The sequence below is a fragment of the Lolium perenne genome, chromosome 2 (genome assembly GCF_019359855.2).
Source record: "Lolium perenne isolate Kyuss_39 chromosome 2, Kyuss_2.0, whole genome shotgun sequence".
Taxonomy (NCBI): domain Eukaryota; kingdom Viridiplantae; phylum Streptophyta; class Magnoliopsida; order Poales; family Poaceae; genus Lolium; species Lolium perenne.
In genome coordinates, this window is record NC_067245.2 from 209502757 (window position 1) to 209520916 (window position 18160).

Below are 18160 nucleotides of genomic sequence, written 5' to 3' on the forward strand. Positions count from 1 at the left end.
AGATATCTGGGGATCACGGCAGAATCGGTGCCGGTCACAGATCTGCAGCTATGGCTTTAGGAGCGCCAATTGGCAACGACAGTGCTCAAGCAACATCTACACCGAGCTAACAACCGTATGAAACAATTTGCTGACAACAAACGTTCAAATCGTGTGTTTCAGGTGGGCGATTGGGTGTATCTACGTCTCCAGCCATACATTCAGACAACTTTGGCCATGCGAGCCAACGCCAAGCCTGCCTTCCGCAACTTCGGGCCATTCCAGGTGGAGCAAAAGGTTGGGGATCGTTCCTACCGCCTCAAGTTGCCGGACAAGTCGAAGCTACATCCAGTCTTCCACGTTTCGCTGTTGAGGAAAGGTATTCCACCAGAAGAAGTGCATGATGAGTTGCCGGTGATCGACGATGAACACCCTCCCCGACACATACCGGAGCAAGTTCTACAACGCCGTCAAGTGCAGCGTCGTCACAAGACCAAGGACCAGATGCTGATTCAATGGTCAGGACTGCCAGTGTCACTCGCCACTTGGGAGAATGTCGCCGAGCTGAAGGCCAGGTTTCCTCGAGCTCCGGCTTGGGGTCAAGCCGCTCCTGAAGGAGGGGGGAATGTCATGGGCCTACCAACCCACGACGCGTCAAGTGGGCCGTCTCCACGGCCCAAGAGAGCCCGCAAGGACAACCCACGCTACGGCCCAGAAGAATGGACTACTTGGGGACGAAGCGAGGAGCGTTCGGGGCATCGAAGAAGAGAACCAAGCCGACGGCTCTCCTGTATCTCAGTCTGTATCTCTCTCCCATCCCAGGCTCCAATTCCCCTTCCCCTTCCTGCTGTATCTGATGAATCCTAAACCCTAGACATATATTGGGAGGAATTGAGAGTATAGCTGTAACAGTCCACGCCAAACTTAATCGGCAACGCGCGTCAGTAGTGCTCCTACGCACCATGGATTCAGAAAGGTTTGTCGCAAAAAATTCGGGATCCGTGTAACGCGACAAGACACAAGTCACAAGCCTACAACTCATCGCTCCAAGAGTCATGGGCGAGGTTGATGGCCTGCGGCCGGCACGCGGCGTTGGCGGCAAGGCTCTCGAGCCAGAGGTCGTCGCGGATGGTGGAGTCGACGTCGTCGTTGCGGTGCCACGCCCAGCGCGCGGTGGTGGAGTTCACGACGCTCAGACGGCCATGCCCGAAGCTCGCTTCCCTCATCAGCGAGAGCCGCGCCAGCTTGTGGTTCTTCTGAAAGCTGTGTGCGGCCACCACAAGAGAAAAATCAGGACATGATCTCTGAATGGTTCTGCTCATAGGAGTGTATGGAGTATGTAAATTTTCTTACTCGAACGCGAGCCCTTCTCTGTTCCCGCCGTCGCCGATGGTTATGTACACCGGCCCACACGGGTTCGCCTCGTTGTTGTAGACCCTGGTCTGCAACGATGAAACATGCCAAGACATGAGGGCTCGCATCGCGTGTACGATGTCAGTCTAACATACTTTCACGCGGTCGAAAAGAAAAGAAAAGCAGGCAACTCACGAAGCGCTCGTAGGCGTGGACGTGGCCGGAGAAGACGACGTCGACGCGGGCCTCGTAGAGGAGTTTCTCCATGGCCTTTCTCATGGCCTCGCCCTCGCCTGCGTGCGCGGCGTTGGTGTTGTACCACGGCGCGTGCACCAGCACGACGAGCCACGGCGTGGCGCGCCGGTCCACCCGGGCGAGGTCGCGTGCCAGCCAGCCGTACTGCTCCGAGGTGGAGTTGAAGCCGGCGTATGATCCCAGCATGACGACGTGGACGGCGCCGCCGGCCGCGTCGAAGGAGTATTAGAGCGAGGAGGAGTAGAGCTCTCCTCGTGCGGCATCCCGGCCTCCACCTCGTGGTTCCCTTCATGCATGCGCGCGTGACTAGCACACGGTCGGTCGTTTCTTTGTACACGATCGACTCTGCTGCATTGTACTCCAATTAATCGATCCCTTCTTTTTTCTTTTTGGTCGGCCATGCGATTAGTGCAGTATACTACTAGGTAATAATCAGGTCGATCGATTCGATTCCCAACTTGGATGCATGGGACTCCCCCGCGGGATTGGAGTACGAGTACCCACGCGCCACGCCCAATCAAATGGTGCACCTACTAGTACTTGCAATTCATTTTCTTTTCTTCATTTTTCATCTCCTTCAACTTCCACATGTTTTTTTATTTTTTTGCATTGCTCCATCCATTCAACTCAAACGGGCGCGTGGAAATAAATAATATTTTATACTGGATCTGGGAGTTTCATTCCGACGCGAACCAACCAAGAATTAATCCAAACATTGTTGGTTTTCGTCACGCCTGACACAAACCCTCTCTTAGTTTGTCATCAGCCCGCCTAACACATATTTCTTCTGTTTTCCTCACTCAACCAAACCAAATTCTCAAGCCATCTGCTGCGCGCATCAAGCGACGTGAGCGGAAAATAATTTTTCGAGAATTCAATATTTCCGTCAGCTCCTATTTCACAGTCATCCACACAAAATATTTATCGGACAACAAAAATGCCAACCTACCTTTGATACAAAAATGCGGACCGACTTCTTTCAGCGAAGATACGAGCGAGAACTCGCCGCCTACGAAGGCCCTCCCACTCCACCCGCGCGCAACAACGCCGCCAGCCGCCGCCGCTGGTGGAGTGCGCCGGGTCGCACCCTCGTGAACGTGCTCGCGCACATCGAGGGCGGCAACTACCCCGTACTGGGGATGCCGCCGCCGGCGGCGCCTTCCGTGTCACGCCGGCACGAAAGCACGTGGATGCCACGACGGATGACGCCGCCGTCGTCGTCTGGGTCGGCATCGAGCTCCTGCGGGTCGGCTCCTCCACCAGCGACGCCGAGGGCCGTCAAGAAGGAGCCGATGTCGCCACAGCCGACCAGAAGGCGCAGCAGCGGCGCCCTCGTCATCCGCGAGGGGGGCTCCCATCGTCGTCTCCATCGCGCGGCTGCAAGAGGAAGACGGCCAAGAAGGAGGCCGCAACGGCCACAGCTGCGTCCCAGCTCACCGAAGAGGAGGCCGCGCGGGCCGAGGACGCGACGATCCGCAATGCCACGTGAGGTCGTTGACCGACCTCGTCCCCGCCGATAACGCCCTCTCGGTGGACGAGGCGCTCGCCTGGTCCAAGCAGTACTGGGAGAGGGAGGAGCGAAGCAGTAGAGGTGTTTGCTGGACCTGGCGGCCACGTGGCGCCGCGCCACCCGCGCCACACCCACCGCACCCGTGCCGCTAATTAAGCTGGAGGAGAGCAACGAGGATGAGTGGTATCGACTCGACGCCGCCACAGACGACCCTGGGTAGGGTTCCAACCGTTGGTACGAAGACGCCAGCCAGAGCAGCCAGCAGGCGCCGTCGCTCGACGATGCCGACCACTCCAGTAACAACGACGGCAGCGACTACACGGCGTTCTACCGCCATTTCAGCATGTAGAACGCCCTCCTTTTAATTAGTTTATATTCCCTCTCGCCAAATTCAAATGTATTACGAATCCAGCCTATATATGTAGGAACTCACATATATATATTAAATACCTGTAAATTTCACCTATGTTTGAACCTATTTTATCTGGTTATGTTTAAATTCGCCTATATTTGCTCATTCCTCTGGGCTCGCTGCTGGGAAAATGGTCCTCGGGCTAGGGAGCCCAACACAAAAAAAATTTGACATAAAAACGCATTGTGTGAATAATTGTAGTGTAAAAAATCGACGAAAATACTTATTTTATGTCCTATTTTTGTACGTCACATAAACATTTTTTTTGCAAGGTCTATTTTTTCTTATGTTATACTCGACTAATGAAGTAAGAAAAAATTTACGTGACGTAAAATTCATTTACGATTGCAAAGATAGACGGTGGGTGTAGAATAACTATTCTGCTCCTTGGGAGTCAAATAGCGCATCCGCACTAAGATATATGTAGATACATCCAAACCTAAATAAATTTGCGATACTAGAAGGAAGGGAGTGCCATCGTGACAATGGATATTGCATGGATTACTCGGCAATGCGTTACTAGGTGTGAGTATACATGAACAAGTAGGTAGTGAGTACTGAACCATGCACTTGGCTGCAACACAACCAACGCTTGGATTCCATCATCATCATCACCATTAATTAAGGCGAGGAAGTCAATGCATCAGTAGAAGTAGAACACACCGGAATCGACCGCCTCCTAGCTCGCTCGCCCGGCCGCCGCAGCCTCGACGCCCCATCCCCCGATTCCCTCTCCGACGCCGCTTCCCCGCGCCGCCATCTGCTCCTCTTCAGGCAACGCGTCGAGGACGACACCGGCTGGGCCTCGCCGGACGATTAATTAACCGTCTGCGGCCGTCTTCTTCTCGTCCGCGGAATCAAGCGCCGCCCCTCCTAGCCGTCCCCAGCCACCTCGAGTTCTCATCGGTCAGTCTGTTTTCCTCCTCCTTAATCCTGTGCGTCTTCGTCTTCAATCGCCTCTCTGCTCACGCCTTTGCATTGCATGCGCTGTGATTCAGACAAGGTAGAGGAGGACGACCACAGGGAGGATGGTGCAAAACAGGATGGTCACGAGGATCGCCGTCGGGAGTGGGCGATGCACAAGGGGAGGAGGGGGGCGGTCTGGCCGGACGAGTAGGACGCCCAGTCCAATCTCGAGCTCGTCGTCCAGCGCCGCAAAAGGTAATTTCTTCCCAGAATATATGTATTCCCCCACTTGAAGCAATCTAAATTATGGAGTTTTTTAGGATTAGCTTCAGACAAATTAGGATTTGCCCGTCCCTGTCAGCTTGTTCAGATCGCAGAAAAAATTAGCTGACAAGTAAGTGAGTTAGAAGTATAATTTTAGGTTAAGCTTGCACATACAAACAGAAAACTCTTTATGTGCTCTTTATTAGTATAATCTGCAGGGGAGTTCTTTGTTTGGTCACGTGAAATATTTGTGATTTTTGTAGAGCTCTGTCATGGGCAAGGGCGAGGCTTGATGAAGGACCAGGCAGCGGCCAGCCGGCAGAGCATGAGCCCTTCTTCCCACTTAGTTTGGCTATGTACGTATCAAAATAAACTCTCAGTCTGGTTTCCTTCTTTGGCCATGCTCTGCCGCCGCCTACCTCTGTCTTCGCTGATTCAAGATTCTCTGTTTCTTTGTTTCTTTAGAATGGGATTGATGTGGTACACGTGATCTTCAGCCTACCGGCGTGTGGGCACATTTGGGCACCCCTGATCTTCAGCCTACGGTCATTCCTGACCTACGCTGACACGGAAATGGAAAGGAGTAGGCGTCGACCTCGCTCTCGCTCAACCGTGCCGCCATCTGGTTGTAGCAAAGCTCGAGGCCTGCAAGCACTTGCTGCCGACGATGGTTCACCGACGCGGACCAAGAGCCGTTGTCCAGGCCCTCCACCAGCACGTCACAGCAACCCCCTCAATTCTGGTTATGCTCCACCGAGAGCAAGACCACCACAGTACAAGAAGGTAGCCACCACCCATTTTTCTTGTTGGCTACTTTTGTTGGGTCGTTGATGCTAAGATGCTGTTGTTGTATGTGATCTTTGTGTTGTGCTAAATTCGGGTCAGATTAATTTGGTCTTTAGTTGTAGAGACACAAATATGACAACTTTTTTTATTGTAAGACCTAATAAGAATATATGATGAGACGATGAAATTGATTTGGTGACTTTGCTTCTCATCTTTGCATGTATCTATCTTGTAATCGATGAGGAGGCCTGAAACCTGGGTGACTCCATGTATCTATCATATATGCCGTTGGCTGTATTGTGTTTAACATAGCAGCATTCGAGGGTGTCGAGATCTAGTTGTAACCTGAGTTTGTGGTGCTCAAGTACAACTTCATACTTTTGGTAAATGGTCATGCATGTGTATAACATTTCAAAGTTTGGTACCGTCCGGCTTAATTAGCTCGTTCTTCTTGCATATTAATTAAGCCAATGTTCATATAAGCACACAAAGCGAAATGACTGTTTATGTACGATCAGATTAAAACCTAAATATTTAGTTAAACATGGTTTGGTAGAGTCCCTAATATTCTTCTAATTTTGTCAACTACAACACAACCTGAAGTTAATTAGTTTCAAGATACTAATTGCATTTAACTGGTACTGTTGAAGGGGCGCATCTAGGCCAAGAGGCGAACCTGGTTGCATTTCTCCCAGAGTGTGTATCTTCTCTTCGTGTTACCTGATCCGTCCAACTATGTATAGGAGAACATGGACTACCAAACATACTTTTATGCTAGGCCAAGAGGCGAACCTAAAGAAGAAAAACCGAGGTCTGAATTCTGCAGGTTAGTTCTTGTTATACATGCATAAGCAAGTATCGAGTATGGATCTAATATCTTTTGTGAGAAATGCAAGTTAGATTATGTATCTTCTTTGCATTGTTGGCCACCAAATCGAGGTACAAATGGAGGCGGTGTTTCCATTACCGTCCCACTGTGATCCGTACGCAGATGTTCGTTGCAATTTGTTTGTACATGTCGCCGGGATCGTGTATATATATAGTCTAAAACAGAAAAATTCTGCTGCTAAATAGATTTTATTCGCTTTTCTTGTTTGGCATCAGATCATTCCTTGGTTTGGGCATGACTAATTTGTTCGGTTTCCATTTGTGTGACTTGTAGATCCAGAGGTGTAACTTTTTAGGTTTGTTCCAAACTTTCACGTGATGTGCAAAATAAGCTAGATTCATGGCGTGTCAAGTCAGTCCAAAAAATGATACATTTATAGTTTCTATAACATCTGAACATCAATCACACATGTTTTTTTTTTGTCATTATTGTATGCTAGATCGGTACAAGTTTCTTCACAACGTTATCCAGTTCTTGTTCAGGCTCCTGAAAGGCTGAAACCCATCACAAATATTAACCCGTTAGTTAATAGCTATGATGTGTTCTATGTAATATATAACTTTCTCTAAGATGGTGCTTACACTGCTATTCTTAACGATTCATAGGATTTCCTTTTTTCACCTCTGATGTGGTAAATTACAACTATATTTCTACCCATTGGGATGATATTCCTTTTTAATTGTCCACGGCCATTCAAGAGCTCACCCCCAGTTTGCTCCCTAGCCGCCGCCATTCAAGAGCTTGTCAACTTTGGCACCCTGTGGTCAAGTGTTTTTCTTTTCTTTGGTTGCCCTCATATCGACGCTGCCATGCTTCTATCCAATTCCTTCATGTCGTTGTACTTACTGAAAATATGCTCCTATTATGTACCTTATCATTTCTGGCAGGCTTCGAATTGAATATTGTAGGCTTATTTCTCGTTCGGAAATTGGCGGTGGTTGCTCTGTCGGAAGGCTTCAATCACTTGTCTACATTTAATAGTACTTGCTCTGTTTATGCTAGTATCAGTGTCCAAATGCATGTTGTTATTCACCTCACTCACCTCATGTCTGGAAATTTTAATTTGGGAATTAGCAATGCACTTATTACCGAGCTTTTGTAATACTTTATCTTTACTGTTATTAACACAACAATTATGCCATGAAATGGAATATGCAGCCAGTAATTTATTTAGTTTATATGTTTGTTGTCTGTTTCATCAGTTCCTTAATTCTCAAATAGTAACTGAACTATACGACCTATAGATCTGATATTGTTCTTTGTATTATCACTACACCCAAGATTCTCTGCGTACCATTGGTGTTGCTATGTCAAGTTTACCATTGCATTGCCTATCTTTATCTGACTTTGCTATTTGTTGGGTCTGCAGATATACTGGGATAAATCTTTTACAGTGGCAGCGGTGGCCTCTTCTTGGTCTTCATGTTATAAGTGATCTTCTGATTGTACCCTTCTCTGCTAGTATTGGGCTTCTGTCTGGTAAGCTACATGTTCTATAATGGTCTCTGCTAGTAGAGCATTCATCCTCAACTAGGGAGTGGAGGTCTAGTGAACTAGTTGGTTACAAATTTGTGTGCCCTAGTAGGTTACTAATCAGTGGTGTGGTTCCATCTTATATGGAGTCAGCGCGAGGCTGACGAAAAGGGTGTGATGCCGTTGCTCGACGTGAGGCGGTGCGAGATCGTCACTTGTCACAAGGTGAAGTTCATGGTCCAGGTGAGCTGGATTAGTTGGTCTAGTTGATATGACAAGATTAATGGGGAGATTATTAGAAGTAATCTTGTCAGGTATCGATGCATGTAAGTCAGTTGTGGTCCTGGGAAGCAGATTTCTTTAGGAAGACATAGGGTCCTGGGTGAGCTATTGACTTTCACTTATCTATTCCTTACCATATTTTTCCACCAGAAAATCATCTGTGTGAAGTTGGATAGTGCAAACAGCAGGCACTTCACAATTTGCAGGGCCATTTGTTAGTTTGTCTTCCACCCATTAAAAGCCAAGAATAGAAACTTTGAGTGATGTGTGCTTTAGGTGGTTTTCAGTGCCATTAAGGTGGTCCTTGCTCTGAAACAAGTGCTGCTTTGCACTAACAGTGCTGCTTTACATAATGAACATTCAGCACATTTTTAGTTTAGTTCATTAATTATATGTGGTGATCAAGATCAAGGTTTTGGTTCCCGAGAAATCCTGATCGGTTACCAAGCAAATTCAAAAATCAAATTTTGAATTCAAATTTTGTCTGAAGCACTCCGCGCTTAAGCTGTATTTATACATTGAAGAACTTGTAACTCGATGGTGGTGAGTTAGCTCTCTTGTGCAGCGCCTTGACATCGCGAGTTCGAACTCCTCCAGCACTTCATTTTTACATCATTTTGTCAAATTATTACTGAATTTGAGCAAAGTAAAAAAAATAGTACTGTGACTACTGCGCGTGTTAGGGAGTCGAACCAGGGACCGCCAAGGTAGACCCCGCAGCGTTACCACTACGCCCTGCCTTCACTTCAGTTTTTATCTAAAGATACGCTCTCTTTACTCATGATTCGGGTTCGAATTCAAATACTTCAAAAAAAATCGGGAGTTTTCGCTCGGTTAGCCTGTTTACCAAGGGTACTCGGGAAACTCGGTTACTTGGCGGTAAACCATTAACCAAATCCCTGATCAAGCTTATACTCTTACTAGAATAGTTCAGTTCTGAATACAAGTTTAGCATGTAAGAATACTCATAGATACTAGTTTCAGGTCTTACCCCTGATTATAGATAAATATAACTTGCCTTGGCAACTTCCTGGTTTGCATATATAGTTTTTGTTTTCGAGAAAACACAAAAGAGCTTTTGCATTTCATTTCTTTTGAACATTTAGAAGGTTTGGTCTTACAGGCGTCCGAAGAGGAAAAATAAAAAATGGGGCTTTTGCATTATATACTAATGTTATGCTCAATGAAGTTCCAAAATTTGAGATGGTCCGATGGTACATATCCATTTAGTTCAAATATGAATCTGTCTTTACTTCTCTAGCTTCTTTCAGAGTGCCAGGATGCTTCATAAAATGGTACTACATGTTAAAGTTTTGATCATGCTATTAGGCTCTCTATCCACTTTATATCAGCTGAGGCTGCATTATGCAGCGTAATGGTGATTTTTCTTCTGGTTTTTGTTCTTGATGTGATTAATGTAAGTGAAAAAACATGATAGTGATATCCCATGAGGAAATTAATTACTCCCTCCGATCCATATTACTTGATGCTAACATAGATGTATCTAGACACATTTTAGTTGTAGATACATCCATTTTAGCATTAAATAATATGGATCGGAGAGAGTACTATCTATGTTGTTAAAACATGATTCACAGAAAAAATTAACGATAGATTGATGAATTTAACATTAAAGCATCCTTCTTTTACACTGTACAACTGTTTTACTTGCTGTTGGACTGATATTATAAAGAAATAGACCTAGGTTGTTACTTTGTGCCACAAATGAAATATTTGGGTTTGTTAAGTAGTTATTGAGGTTGGCAAATGTTGTGTTTTGCCAAGGCACACTATAAATTGGATGAGAATGCTGTTGGATCCAGCAGGATCATCTAGCTCTAGTTTGAGCCACAAAAAGAGAAGGTCAGTAGTACCTTGATCTGAAGATGCAGTCATCTCTTTGAAGTATTGCTCACACCACTTGAGGATGGAGCAATTTGTGCTTGATTCTTCCCAGTGCCTTTTAGTGCTAGCCTGATCGGTGGCTTAGTTTGAGTGAGAGAGTGTGAGAGAGAGCTGAGAGCAGTAGCCGTGTGTTCTCCTCTCTTCTAGGGTCATTTGACCCCTTTATATATGTTTAGCACTATGCACTAGGGGAACCAGCACCGTTGGATCAAAATCGATGTCTCCGATCAAGACACCACATAAGGATAGGTGGCCATTTACTGTAGCGTTACTGTAGTGCCGCCTTACTGTAGCTACTGCAGCACCGCCCTACTGTAGCAACCCAAAAAGATCTGACCTAGGAGAGCAGCCTAGATCACCAAAATATCCAACATTCTCCCCCTTGATCGTAAGGCTGATCATTATAAGCTCATTTTTCAACAAAATAATGCACTTAAGACGAAAAGATTATAATGGTCTGTTAGGTACCATTTAATCTAGTGACTATAGCACATTACTTCATATCAAAATGAAACTCTTTAATTTATGAGCTCCATAAACTTTATTCACATCATATATTAACTTAATTTACATAATTCTTTACATAAACATCATAAATATTACAGACTCATCTTTCGATAAAATGGTACACCAAGACAATAGGTTACAACAGTCAATTAAGTACTGCTAAACCAAGTGACTATGGTTCCCATTCGATCTCAAAATGAGCCCCTTTTGGGGAGATGGTGCCATAATAGTTCCAACTTCTCCAGGATTAAAAGCTTTCAACCAAACCCATGCCGGCAACATGCTCTCTAAATACGCTGGGTGGTAAGCCTTTCGTGAGCGGATCCGCTAACATAAACTTAGTATTAATGTACTTGATATCTATTGTTTGATCCTGGATTCTATCTTTCACAACAAGATACTTAATGTCAATAAATTTGCCAGCTGCACTTGACTTGTTGTTACTCGCATAGATCACTGCGGGTTGATTATCGCAGTATAGAGTGAGAGGCCTGGAAATGCTGTCAATCACTCTTAGTTCCGGGATAAAATTCTTCAACCATACCGCCTGCCCGGTTGCCTCATAACATGCTACAAATTCTGCCTGCATTGTCGACGATGCAGTAACAGTTTGCTTTGAGCTTTTCCATGATATAGCTCCTTTTGCAAGGGTGAAGATATAACCTGATGTGGATTTCTTAGTATCAACACACCCCGCAAAATCAGCATCTGAATAACCCACTATTTCGAGGTTATAAGATTTCTCATAAGTAAGCATGAGGCCTTTAGTACCTTGCAAATAACGCAAGACCTTTTTAGCAGCCTTCCAGTGATCCAGACCTGGATTGGACTGATATCTGCCAAGCATCCCGGTCACAAAAGCTAAATCAGGGCGAGTGCACACTTGTGCATACATAATACTCCCAACAATTGAGGCATAAGGAATTGACTTCATCTGCGCAGATTCATAATTATTTCTTGGGCACTGGAAAGTCCCAAATTTATCGCCCTTAACAATAGGAGCAAAGTAGGCTGAGCACTTATACATATTGTACTTTTTCAGTACCTTTTCAATATATGCTCTCTGAGATAGCCCCAAGATCCCTCTGGATCTATCCCGGTGAATTTCAATTCCTAAAACATAAGTTGCTTCACCGAGATCTTTCATATCGAACTTTGAAGAAAGGAATCTCTTGGTCTCCATCAACATATTTTTATCACTGCTGGCCAAGAGTATGTCATCAACATATAATATCAGGAAGATAAAATTACTCCCCCTGAACTTAACATAAACACAATTGTCCTTCTTATTTTCCTTAAAACCAAATTTCTTTATGACTTGATCAAATTTGAGATACCACTCTCTTGATGCTTGTTTCAAACCATAGATGGATTTCTTCAGATGACATCCTAAATGTTTATTTTCTTCCATAACAAAACCTTCCGGTTGTGCCATGTAAACATCTTCGCGTAAGTCACCATTTAGAAATGCCGTTTTAACATCCATCTGATGTAGCTCTAAATCATAATGAGCTACGAGTGCCATAATTATTCTGAATGAATCCTTCGAAGAGACGGGTGAAAAAGTTTCATTATAATCAATCCCTTCTCTTTGAGTGAATCCTTTTGCCACAAGCCTTGCTTTAAACCTTTCGATATCACCCTTGGAGTCACGTTTGGTCTTATAGACCCATTTGCATCCAACTGTTTTGGCTCCTTCAGGGATTTCTACTAAGTCCCATACATCATTAGTGCTCATGGACTTCATTTCATCTTTCATAGCATCGAGCCATTTAGACGAATATTCACTTTCCATAGCCTCCTTAAATGAGGTGGGGTCATTATCCAACACTGGCTCATTTGTATCCTCACTCATGTAGGTGAGATAATCATCAGGAATAGCAGGCTTTCTAGCCCGCTGTGACCTTCTAAGAGGCTCATTATTCGGCACATTAATAACAGTTTGAGACTGCTGATTATTTTCAATAAGAGCATCATTAGATGTGACATCTGGAACAGTCGCCGGTGTATCAGCAGGTGTTGCATTAGCAGCACGTTGCCTTCTTGAATACACTCGTAATTGCTGTTCTTGGTCCTTTTGTTGTCCAGTTATGTGAGCACCATCAGCTACAGGAGCTGAAACTTGAGGTGCAATTTCAGTATGTACTGGAAACACTGGCTCTTGGATTACAGGCATCGGGACATATTCCTGTTTTTCCTCCAAGACTATTTCTCTGGGAGTCATGCTCCCCCTCATCATATCACTTTCCAAGAACACAGCGTGTCTTGTTTCAACAAATTTCGTTGTCTGATTTGGACAATAAAATCGATATGCTTTAGATTTGTCAGGATAACCAATAAAATGGCAACTGACTGTCTTGGGGTCTAATTTTCCCATAACCGGATTAAAAATCCTTGCTTCAGCAGGACAGCCCCATACATGAAAATAATTCAGGGTTGGCTTTTTCCCAGTCCATAATTCATACGGTGTTTTGGGCACCGATTTACTGGGAACCCTGTTAAGAATATGTGCTGCTGTTTTAAGGGCTTCCATCCATAAATTCACCGGTAAAGTGGAGTGGCTTAACATACTCCGCACCATATCCATAAGTGTGCGGTTTCTCCTTTCAGCCACCCCGTTTTGCTGAGGTTCACCCAGTCTTTGAGTACTGGGCGGTAATACCATTTTCCTGTAAGAATTTTGCAAATGGTCCAGGAATTTGACCATAAGTTGCATGTCTGCCGTAGTATTCACCACCACGATCAGATCTTACAACTTTAATTCTTTTATTACATTGATTTTCAACCTCAGCTTTGAAAATCTTGAACTTGTCTAATGCCTCTGATTTTTCTTTGATTTGATAAATATATCCATAACGGGAGAAATCATCAGTGAACGTTATGAATGAATTATAACCGTCCACCGATCTCACATTAAACGGACCACATATATCCGTATGAATTAATTCCAAAACTCCCGTGCTTCGGTTTGCACCTTTCTTAATTTTCTTGGCATATTTTCCTTTGATGCAGTCGATACAATGATCAACATCCGCATCCGAAAAATCAAGAGAAGGAAGAACTTGATCTTTAATGAGACGCTCAATCCTCCCCCTCGAAATATGGCCTAAACGATAGTGCCATAATTTCGAAGAAGTCTCATTATCATTACGTTTGCGTTTGGTACCGACATTTATATTTGAGGTAGAACCCACATTATTTATATCATCACAAAGGGAAATTACATAAAGTTTGTCGTGTCGACAGGCAAGGCCAACATTATTATTGTCATACATAATTATACACTGCTTATTCCCAAAGTGACACTCATAACTATCATCATCTAAACATGAGACGGAAACTAAATTCCGTTTCATCGAGGGTACATAGAGAACATTATTTAGCTGAAGCTTAAAACCGCCATGAAGTGTAAGAGTGAAGTCTCCAAGCGCCTCGGCATAAGCTTCAACACCATTAGCAACTCTAATTGTTCTTTCCCCTCTTTTTAGGGTCTTCCTCATATTGAATCCCTGCAACGAATTTACAACATGAATTGTTGCACCTGAATCAATCCACCAAGTATTGGTGGCATAATTAACATAAAGGGATTCTTCAACAACAGTAATAGCGTCGGTACCTCTTTCTTTGAGCCATCTCTTGAAGCCAAAACAATCCTTTCGCCTATGCCCACCTTTTCCACAAAAGTGGCAAGCATTGGAATTATTTCCTTCAGCATTAGGCGCTTTTTCAGGCTTCTTTTGCTGTGATCCTTTTGAGGATTGGCCTTTTTCCTTGAACTTATAAGGCTTGGGCTTCACATATTCATTCACAAATTTTCTATACTTCTTCTTTTGTGAATGACCAAACTGATTAACATGATCAATTCTGTCAGCCTTAAGCCTTTCTTCTTCTTGCACACATCGCGCCATCATTTCATCAATCTCCCATTTAACATCCATCGCATTATAGTTGATCATAAATGGATCAAATTGGGGAGGCAAAGATGACATAATAAAATGGACGAGGAAACCATTAGAGATTTCCATCTCCATTGACTTTAGTTTGGCGGCCATGTTGCATTTTTTCATAATATGCTCTCGAAGACTTCCAGTGGGATCATATTTTTCATCAATTAGCCTTCTGATAAGACTTGTTGCATAAACTTTAGAAGACCCTTTAAATTGATGCTCAATTTTTGCAAAGTACCCTTTTGCTGTCTCACAATCAGGAAGGGCTCCCCTCATACTCTGTGTAATGGAGCCCTTTATCATCATAAGGCACTTGCGATTAGAGTCATCCCACTTAGCCTTAATAATGTCATATTCCTTCTTGAGGGCTTCATAATTTTCATTATTTTCTTTAGGCACCTCAGGAGGATCATTAAGGAGAGCATAATCAATATTGAGTAAGGCCATAGTGATCTCAAGCTTCTCCTTCCACGTGACATAATTGCTGCCATTTAGCTGTTCGATGCCATTTAGCATTCCAGCAATATTAGAGACATTAGTTGCTGCAAAAGAAAAATTCAAAATGCTTTAGTAAACATCATCATAATCATCATTAAATTTTATTGATCAAATTCAAATCAGCTTTGGCCAGAGATGAAAATGAACAACAAAATTTTGTGGACAAATATTCATCAATTAGCTTTGGCCAAATTGATAAATAGAAGCCACACATTAATGATCCTCATTCATTATTTTCTTTTACCGACCCGGTTCACATCAGCTTTGGCCAGAAGTGAAACAGACCAATAAAAGAATTTTGCAGTTAAAATGCCCGTCAAACAACTTTGGTCAGAATGACAAGGCATAAAACCACACTTTATTTGAGGATCCATAAACTTTATTTTGCAGCGAAAGCATTATCACATAATAATTATAGTGATAAATATCACCATAATTCATTAATCATAAATAAACTAAATAATAAAAGTAATATCAACATGTAAATTAACTAAGCATGACAATTAAAATTGTGGCCTAAAATAAACATAATAAGCATAATAAATTTATGCAGGAAAAATCAGCCTGAAAATTAATTATTTCAGCCCCAATTTTTTTTTTTATTGCATAATAATTCTGCTGAACTGGGCCGAAATTGGCCCAGCCCAGTATTTGCTCCCCCTGATCCCCTCTTGGGCCACAGCCCATTTGCAACATGCCAGGACGACCTGAACCGTCGGATGCAATCCGACGGCCAGGAACGACCGCAGCTGGAACAAAACCAGCGCGTCGTCGCCCGGCTCCCTCGAAAACCCTAGCCCCGTTTCTTTTCCTCCTCTCCTCTCCCGACGGCGATGACGGCGCGCAGCGCGACGGCGACGGCGACGAGCACCGCGCGACAGAGAGGAGGGCTTCGGCGTCGTCCAGTTCCTCTCGCCGGAGTTGCGTGCAGCTTTGGCCAGCGCGCAGCTCTGTCGAGCGGTTCCGGGCGGCGCCCTGCGCGAGGCGAACGAGCGCGTGCGGGCGTCCCCGCAACGGCGTCGACGGCCAGCGCAAGTCCGGCACCACGGCGGCCTTCAACGGCGACGAGCGCGCGAGGAAGGAGCGCCGGGGTCCGGTGCGGTGGACGGCAGGTCCGCTCGGGTGTGTGCCCGAGCAGAACCGCCATCATAAAAAGGTGGCACCGGCGCCGCCGTGGCCAGCGACGGCGACGACACCCATAAGGTAAGTTTCCACCGCCATGATTCTTAAATTAGGGTTAGGGTTCCGAAAATTTGGGGAATTTCATAATTTAGGGTTGATTACGGCATCAAATCAATCCGTCCCCACTTCAATTCATACTTAACCGAAACCATGAGCATCAAAACAGGGGAAATTTTCATCACTTTAGGGTTTCGGATTGGGGAAAATCATCTTAAGAATCACGTTATAGGTTTCCCCTTAAATCTTTAGCATAAACCAAAACCACAAGCTTTATTGCAGGAGGGAAACACATAATTGCTTAAATTAGAGTCTCGGATTTGGGAAAAACATCAAGGTTTATGCAAAATTTGCTTCTTTCCCCATCAATTTGTTACATAATCGAAACTCTTGATCCAAATTAGGGGTAAAAACATAGGAATTTCTGTTCTAGGGTTTCTAGAAATAGGGGATTTTCTGTTGTTGCATCAGACCCCCTTTTACTTAACTTGATAATTGAAAAACCCTTGAGCCTTAAAAGATTTGTTGGGGCCAGAAAAAAGATCAAGCCAGAATAGCTTGATACTTGACATTAACTTGATAAAACAAGCATGATCTTGAACATAAGAGGGCTCAAACTTAAGAGCTAGGTGCTCTGATACCATTGTTGGATCCAGCAGGATCATCTAGCTCTAGTTTGAGCCACAAAAAGAGAAGGTCAGTAGTACCTTGATCTGAAGATGCAGTCATCTCTTTGAAGTATTGCTCACACCACTTGAGGATGGAGCAATTTGTGCTTGATTCTTCCCAGTGCCTTTTAGTGCTAGCCTGATCGGTGGCTTAGTTTGAGTGAGAGAGTGTGAGAGAGAGCTGAGAGCAGTAGCCGTGTGTTCTCCTCTCTTCTAGGGTCATTTGACCCCTTTATATATGTTTAGCACTATGCACTAGGGGAACCAGCACCGTTGGATCAAAATCGATGTCTCCGATCAAGACACCACATAAGGATAGGTGGCCATTTACTGTAGCATTACTGTAGTGCCGCCTTACTGTAGCTACTGTAGCACCGCCCTACTGTAGCAACCCAAAAAGATCTGACCTAGGAGAGCAGCCTAGATCACCAAAATATCCAACAAATGCCTCACGTGTACTTTTGTCATGAAATGTTGTAGTCGTTTGTGCACTTCTCTGTTAACTGATTAGAACATATTCTTCTCGCATTTGTTCCAGTACTATTTATTACTATTATTCGTTTACTTATCCTGTCCTGGTAACCAAAATCACGTTTCCTCTGTTTTCTCATACCCATTATATTTTTCCAGCATTTATCCTCTGTCCAACTAAGAAGATCAGATCAAGCGCCATCATGGCACTGTCATTGCGGAGTGCTGAGGACGCAAGCCCTGCCACGACACCGTACGAGCTGAGCTTCTTCAACCAGTGGTAGTCGCTGGAGCAGTACACAGAGGAGCATATTTCCATGGCGCATTCATTAAGGGGAGAAATAGATGAGACCCTGATGCAGCAGCAATGGAGTAGTAAAGATGGAGATGGCCAGTAGGTAGCCATGGTTTCGACTACTTCCTCCGCCCTCGCTGCCATGCGATGGAGGCGAGTTCACCATGGCGCAGCTATGGCAGCAGCGGCCTTCTTCTAGGTCTCCATGCTCTAGGTGAGTCATCAGGTTCCTCTTCTTTCTCCTCTACATGCTCTGTGTACCTCAGTCATAAAACTGGTGCTTCTGTGATCTGGCCAAAGAGTCAATGATCTACTTATTTAGGACTCAGTGGTGTCGCTGTATGATTATGATTTTGTATTGGAAACGCTTTGGTTTATTATTCTACACATTTCGAATTAATGTGTTGTATCATCTGCAGAGATCAATATGGTTTTTGGTTCGAACATAATTTGTTTTCAGTTGCTATTACAAGCACTATCGAATTTTAATGCAATCATATCAATTTGTGTATTTTGTCCCGATTCGGTGTCGTTTCTAGAACTAGCTTGCAATGTTGTAACTACAATGAGCCCATGCTTGC

The 18160-nt window shown here is 44.4% G+C and overlaps 2 protein-coding genes and 1 long non-coding RNA gene across 5 annotated transcripts; 1 reads left to right on the forward strand and 2 right to left on the reverse strand.

Annotated features, from left to right (window-relative positions):
- Positions 1 to 1010: 1010 nt before the first annotated feature.
- Positions 1011 to 1788, reverse strand: LOC127337253 (purple acid phosphatase 22). Its single transcript, XM_051364220.2, has 3 exons — positions 1528 to 1788; positions 1333 to 1421; positions 1011 to 1242 (listed from the first exon to the last, which is right to left on the reverse strand). Exons 1-3 carry the CDS (start codon positions 1771 to 1773, stop codon positions 1011 to 1013), a joined length of 567 nt encoding a protein of 188 aa, XP_051220180.1. The 5' UTR covers positions 1774 to 1788.
- A 2705-nt stretch (positions 1789 to 4493) lies between these two features.
- Positions 4494 to 17529, forward strand: LOC127334717 (uncharacterized). 3 transcript variants are annotated; one of them, XR_011752324.1, is made up of 4 exons: positions 5207 to 5462; positions 6244 to 6291; positions 7724 to 7785; positions 17444 to 17529. It is a non-coding gene; the product is annotated as an uncharacterized lncRNA (long non-coding RNA). The 3 variants fall into 3 exon arrangements; XR_011752323.1 differs by lacking the exons at positions 5207 to 5462; positions 6244 to 6291 and adding an exon at positions 4494 to 4670; XR_007872399.2 differs by lacking the exon at positions 6244 to 6291.
- Positions 13693 to 17253, reverse strand: LOC139836125 (uncharacterized). The gene is made up of 3 exons (XM_071826468.1): positions 16853 to 17253; positions 14138 to 15010; positions 13693 to 14030 (listed from the first exon to the last, which is right to left on the reverse strand). Exons 1-3 carry the CDS (start codon positions 16872 to 16874, stop codon positions 13984 to 13986), a joined length of 942 nt encoding a protein of 313 aa, XP_071682569.1. The 5' UTR covers positions 16875 to 17253; the 3' UTR covers positions 13693 to 13983.
- Positions 17530 to 18160: the final 631 nt, after the last annotated feature.

What these genes read in the sequence shown, in the direction of transcription:
- LOC127337253 (XM_051364220.2), bottom strand. Translation starts at nt 1,773, where the DNA reads ATGCTGGGATCATACGCCGGCTTCAACTCCACCTCGGAGCAGTACGGC. An exon ending in TCCACGCCTACGAGCGCTTC is followed by an intron (nt 1,422 to 1,527) that starts GTGAGTTGCCTG and finishes TCATCGTTGCAG; the next exon opens with ACCAGGGTCTACAACAACGA. An exon ending in AGAGAAGGGCTCGCGTTCGA is followed by an intron (nt 1,243 to 1,332) that starts GTAAGAAAATTT and finishes GGCCGCACACAG; the next exon opens with CTTTCAGAAGAACCACAAGC.
- LOC139836125 (XM_071826468.1), bottom strand. Translation starts at nt 16,874, where the DNA reads ATGACTGCATCTTCAGATCAAG. An exon ending in GACTGCATCTTCAGATCAAG is followed by an intron (nt 15,011 to 16,852) that starts GTACTACTGACC and finishes TTTCTTTTGCAG; the next exon opens with CAACTAATGTCTCTAATATT. An exon ending in GAGATGGCTCAAAGAAAGAG is followed by an intron (nt 14,031 to 14,137) that starts GTACCGACGCTA and finishes AATTCGTTGCAG; the next exon opens with GGATTCAATATGAGGAAGAC.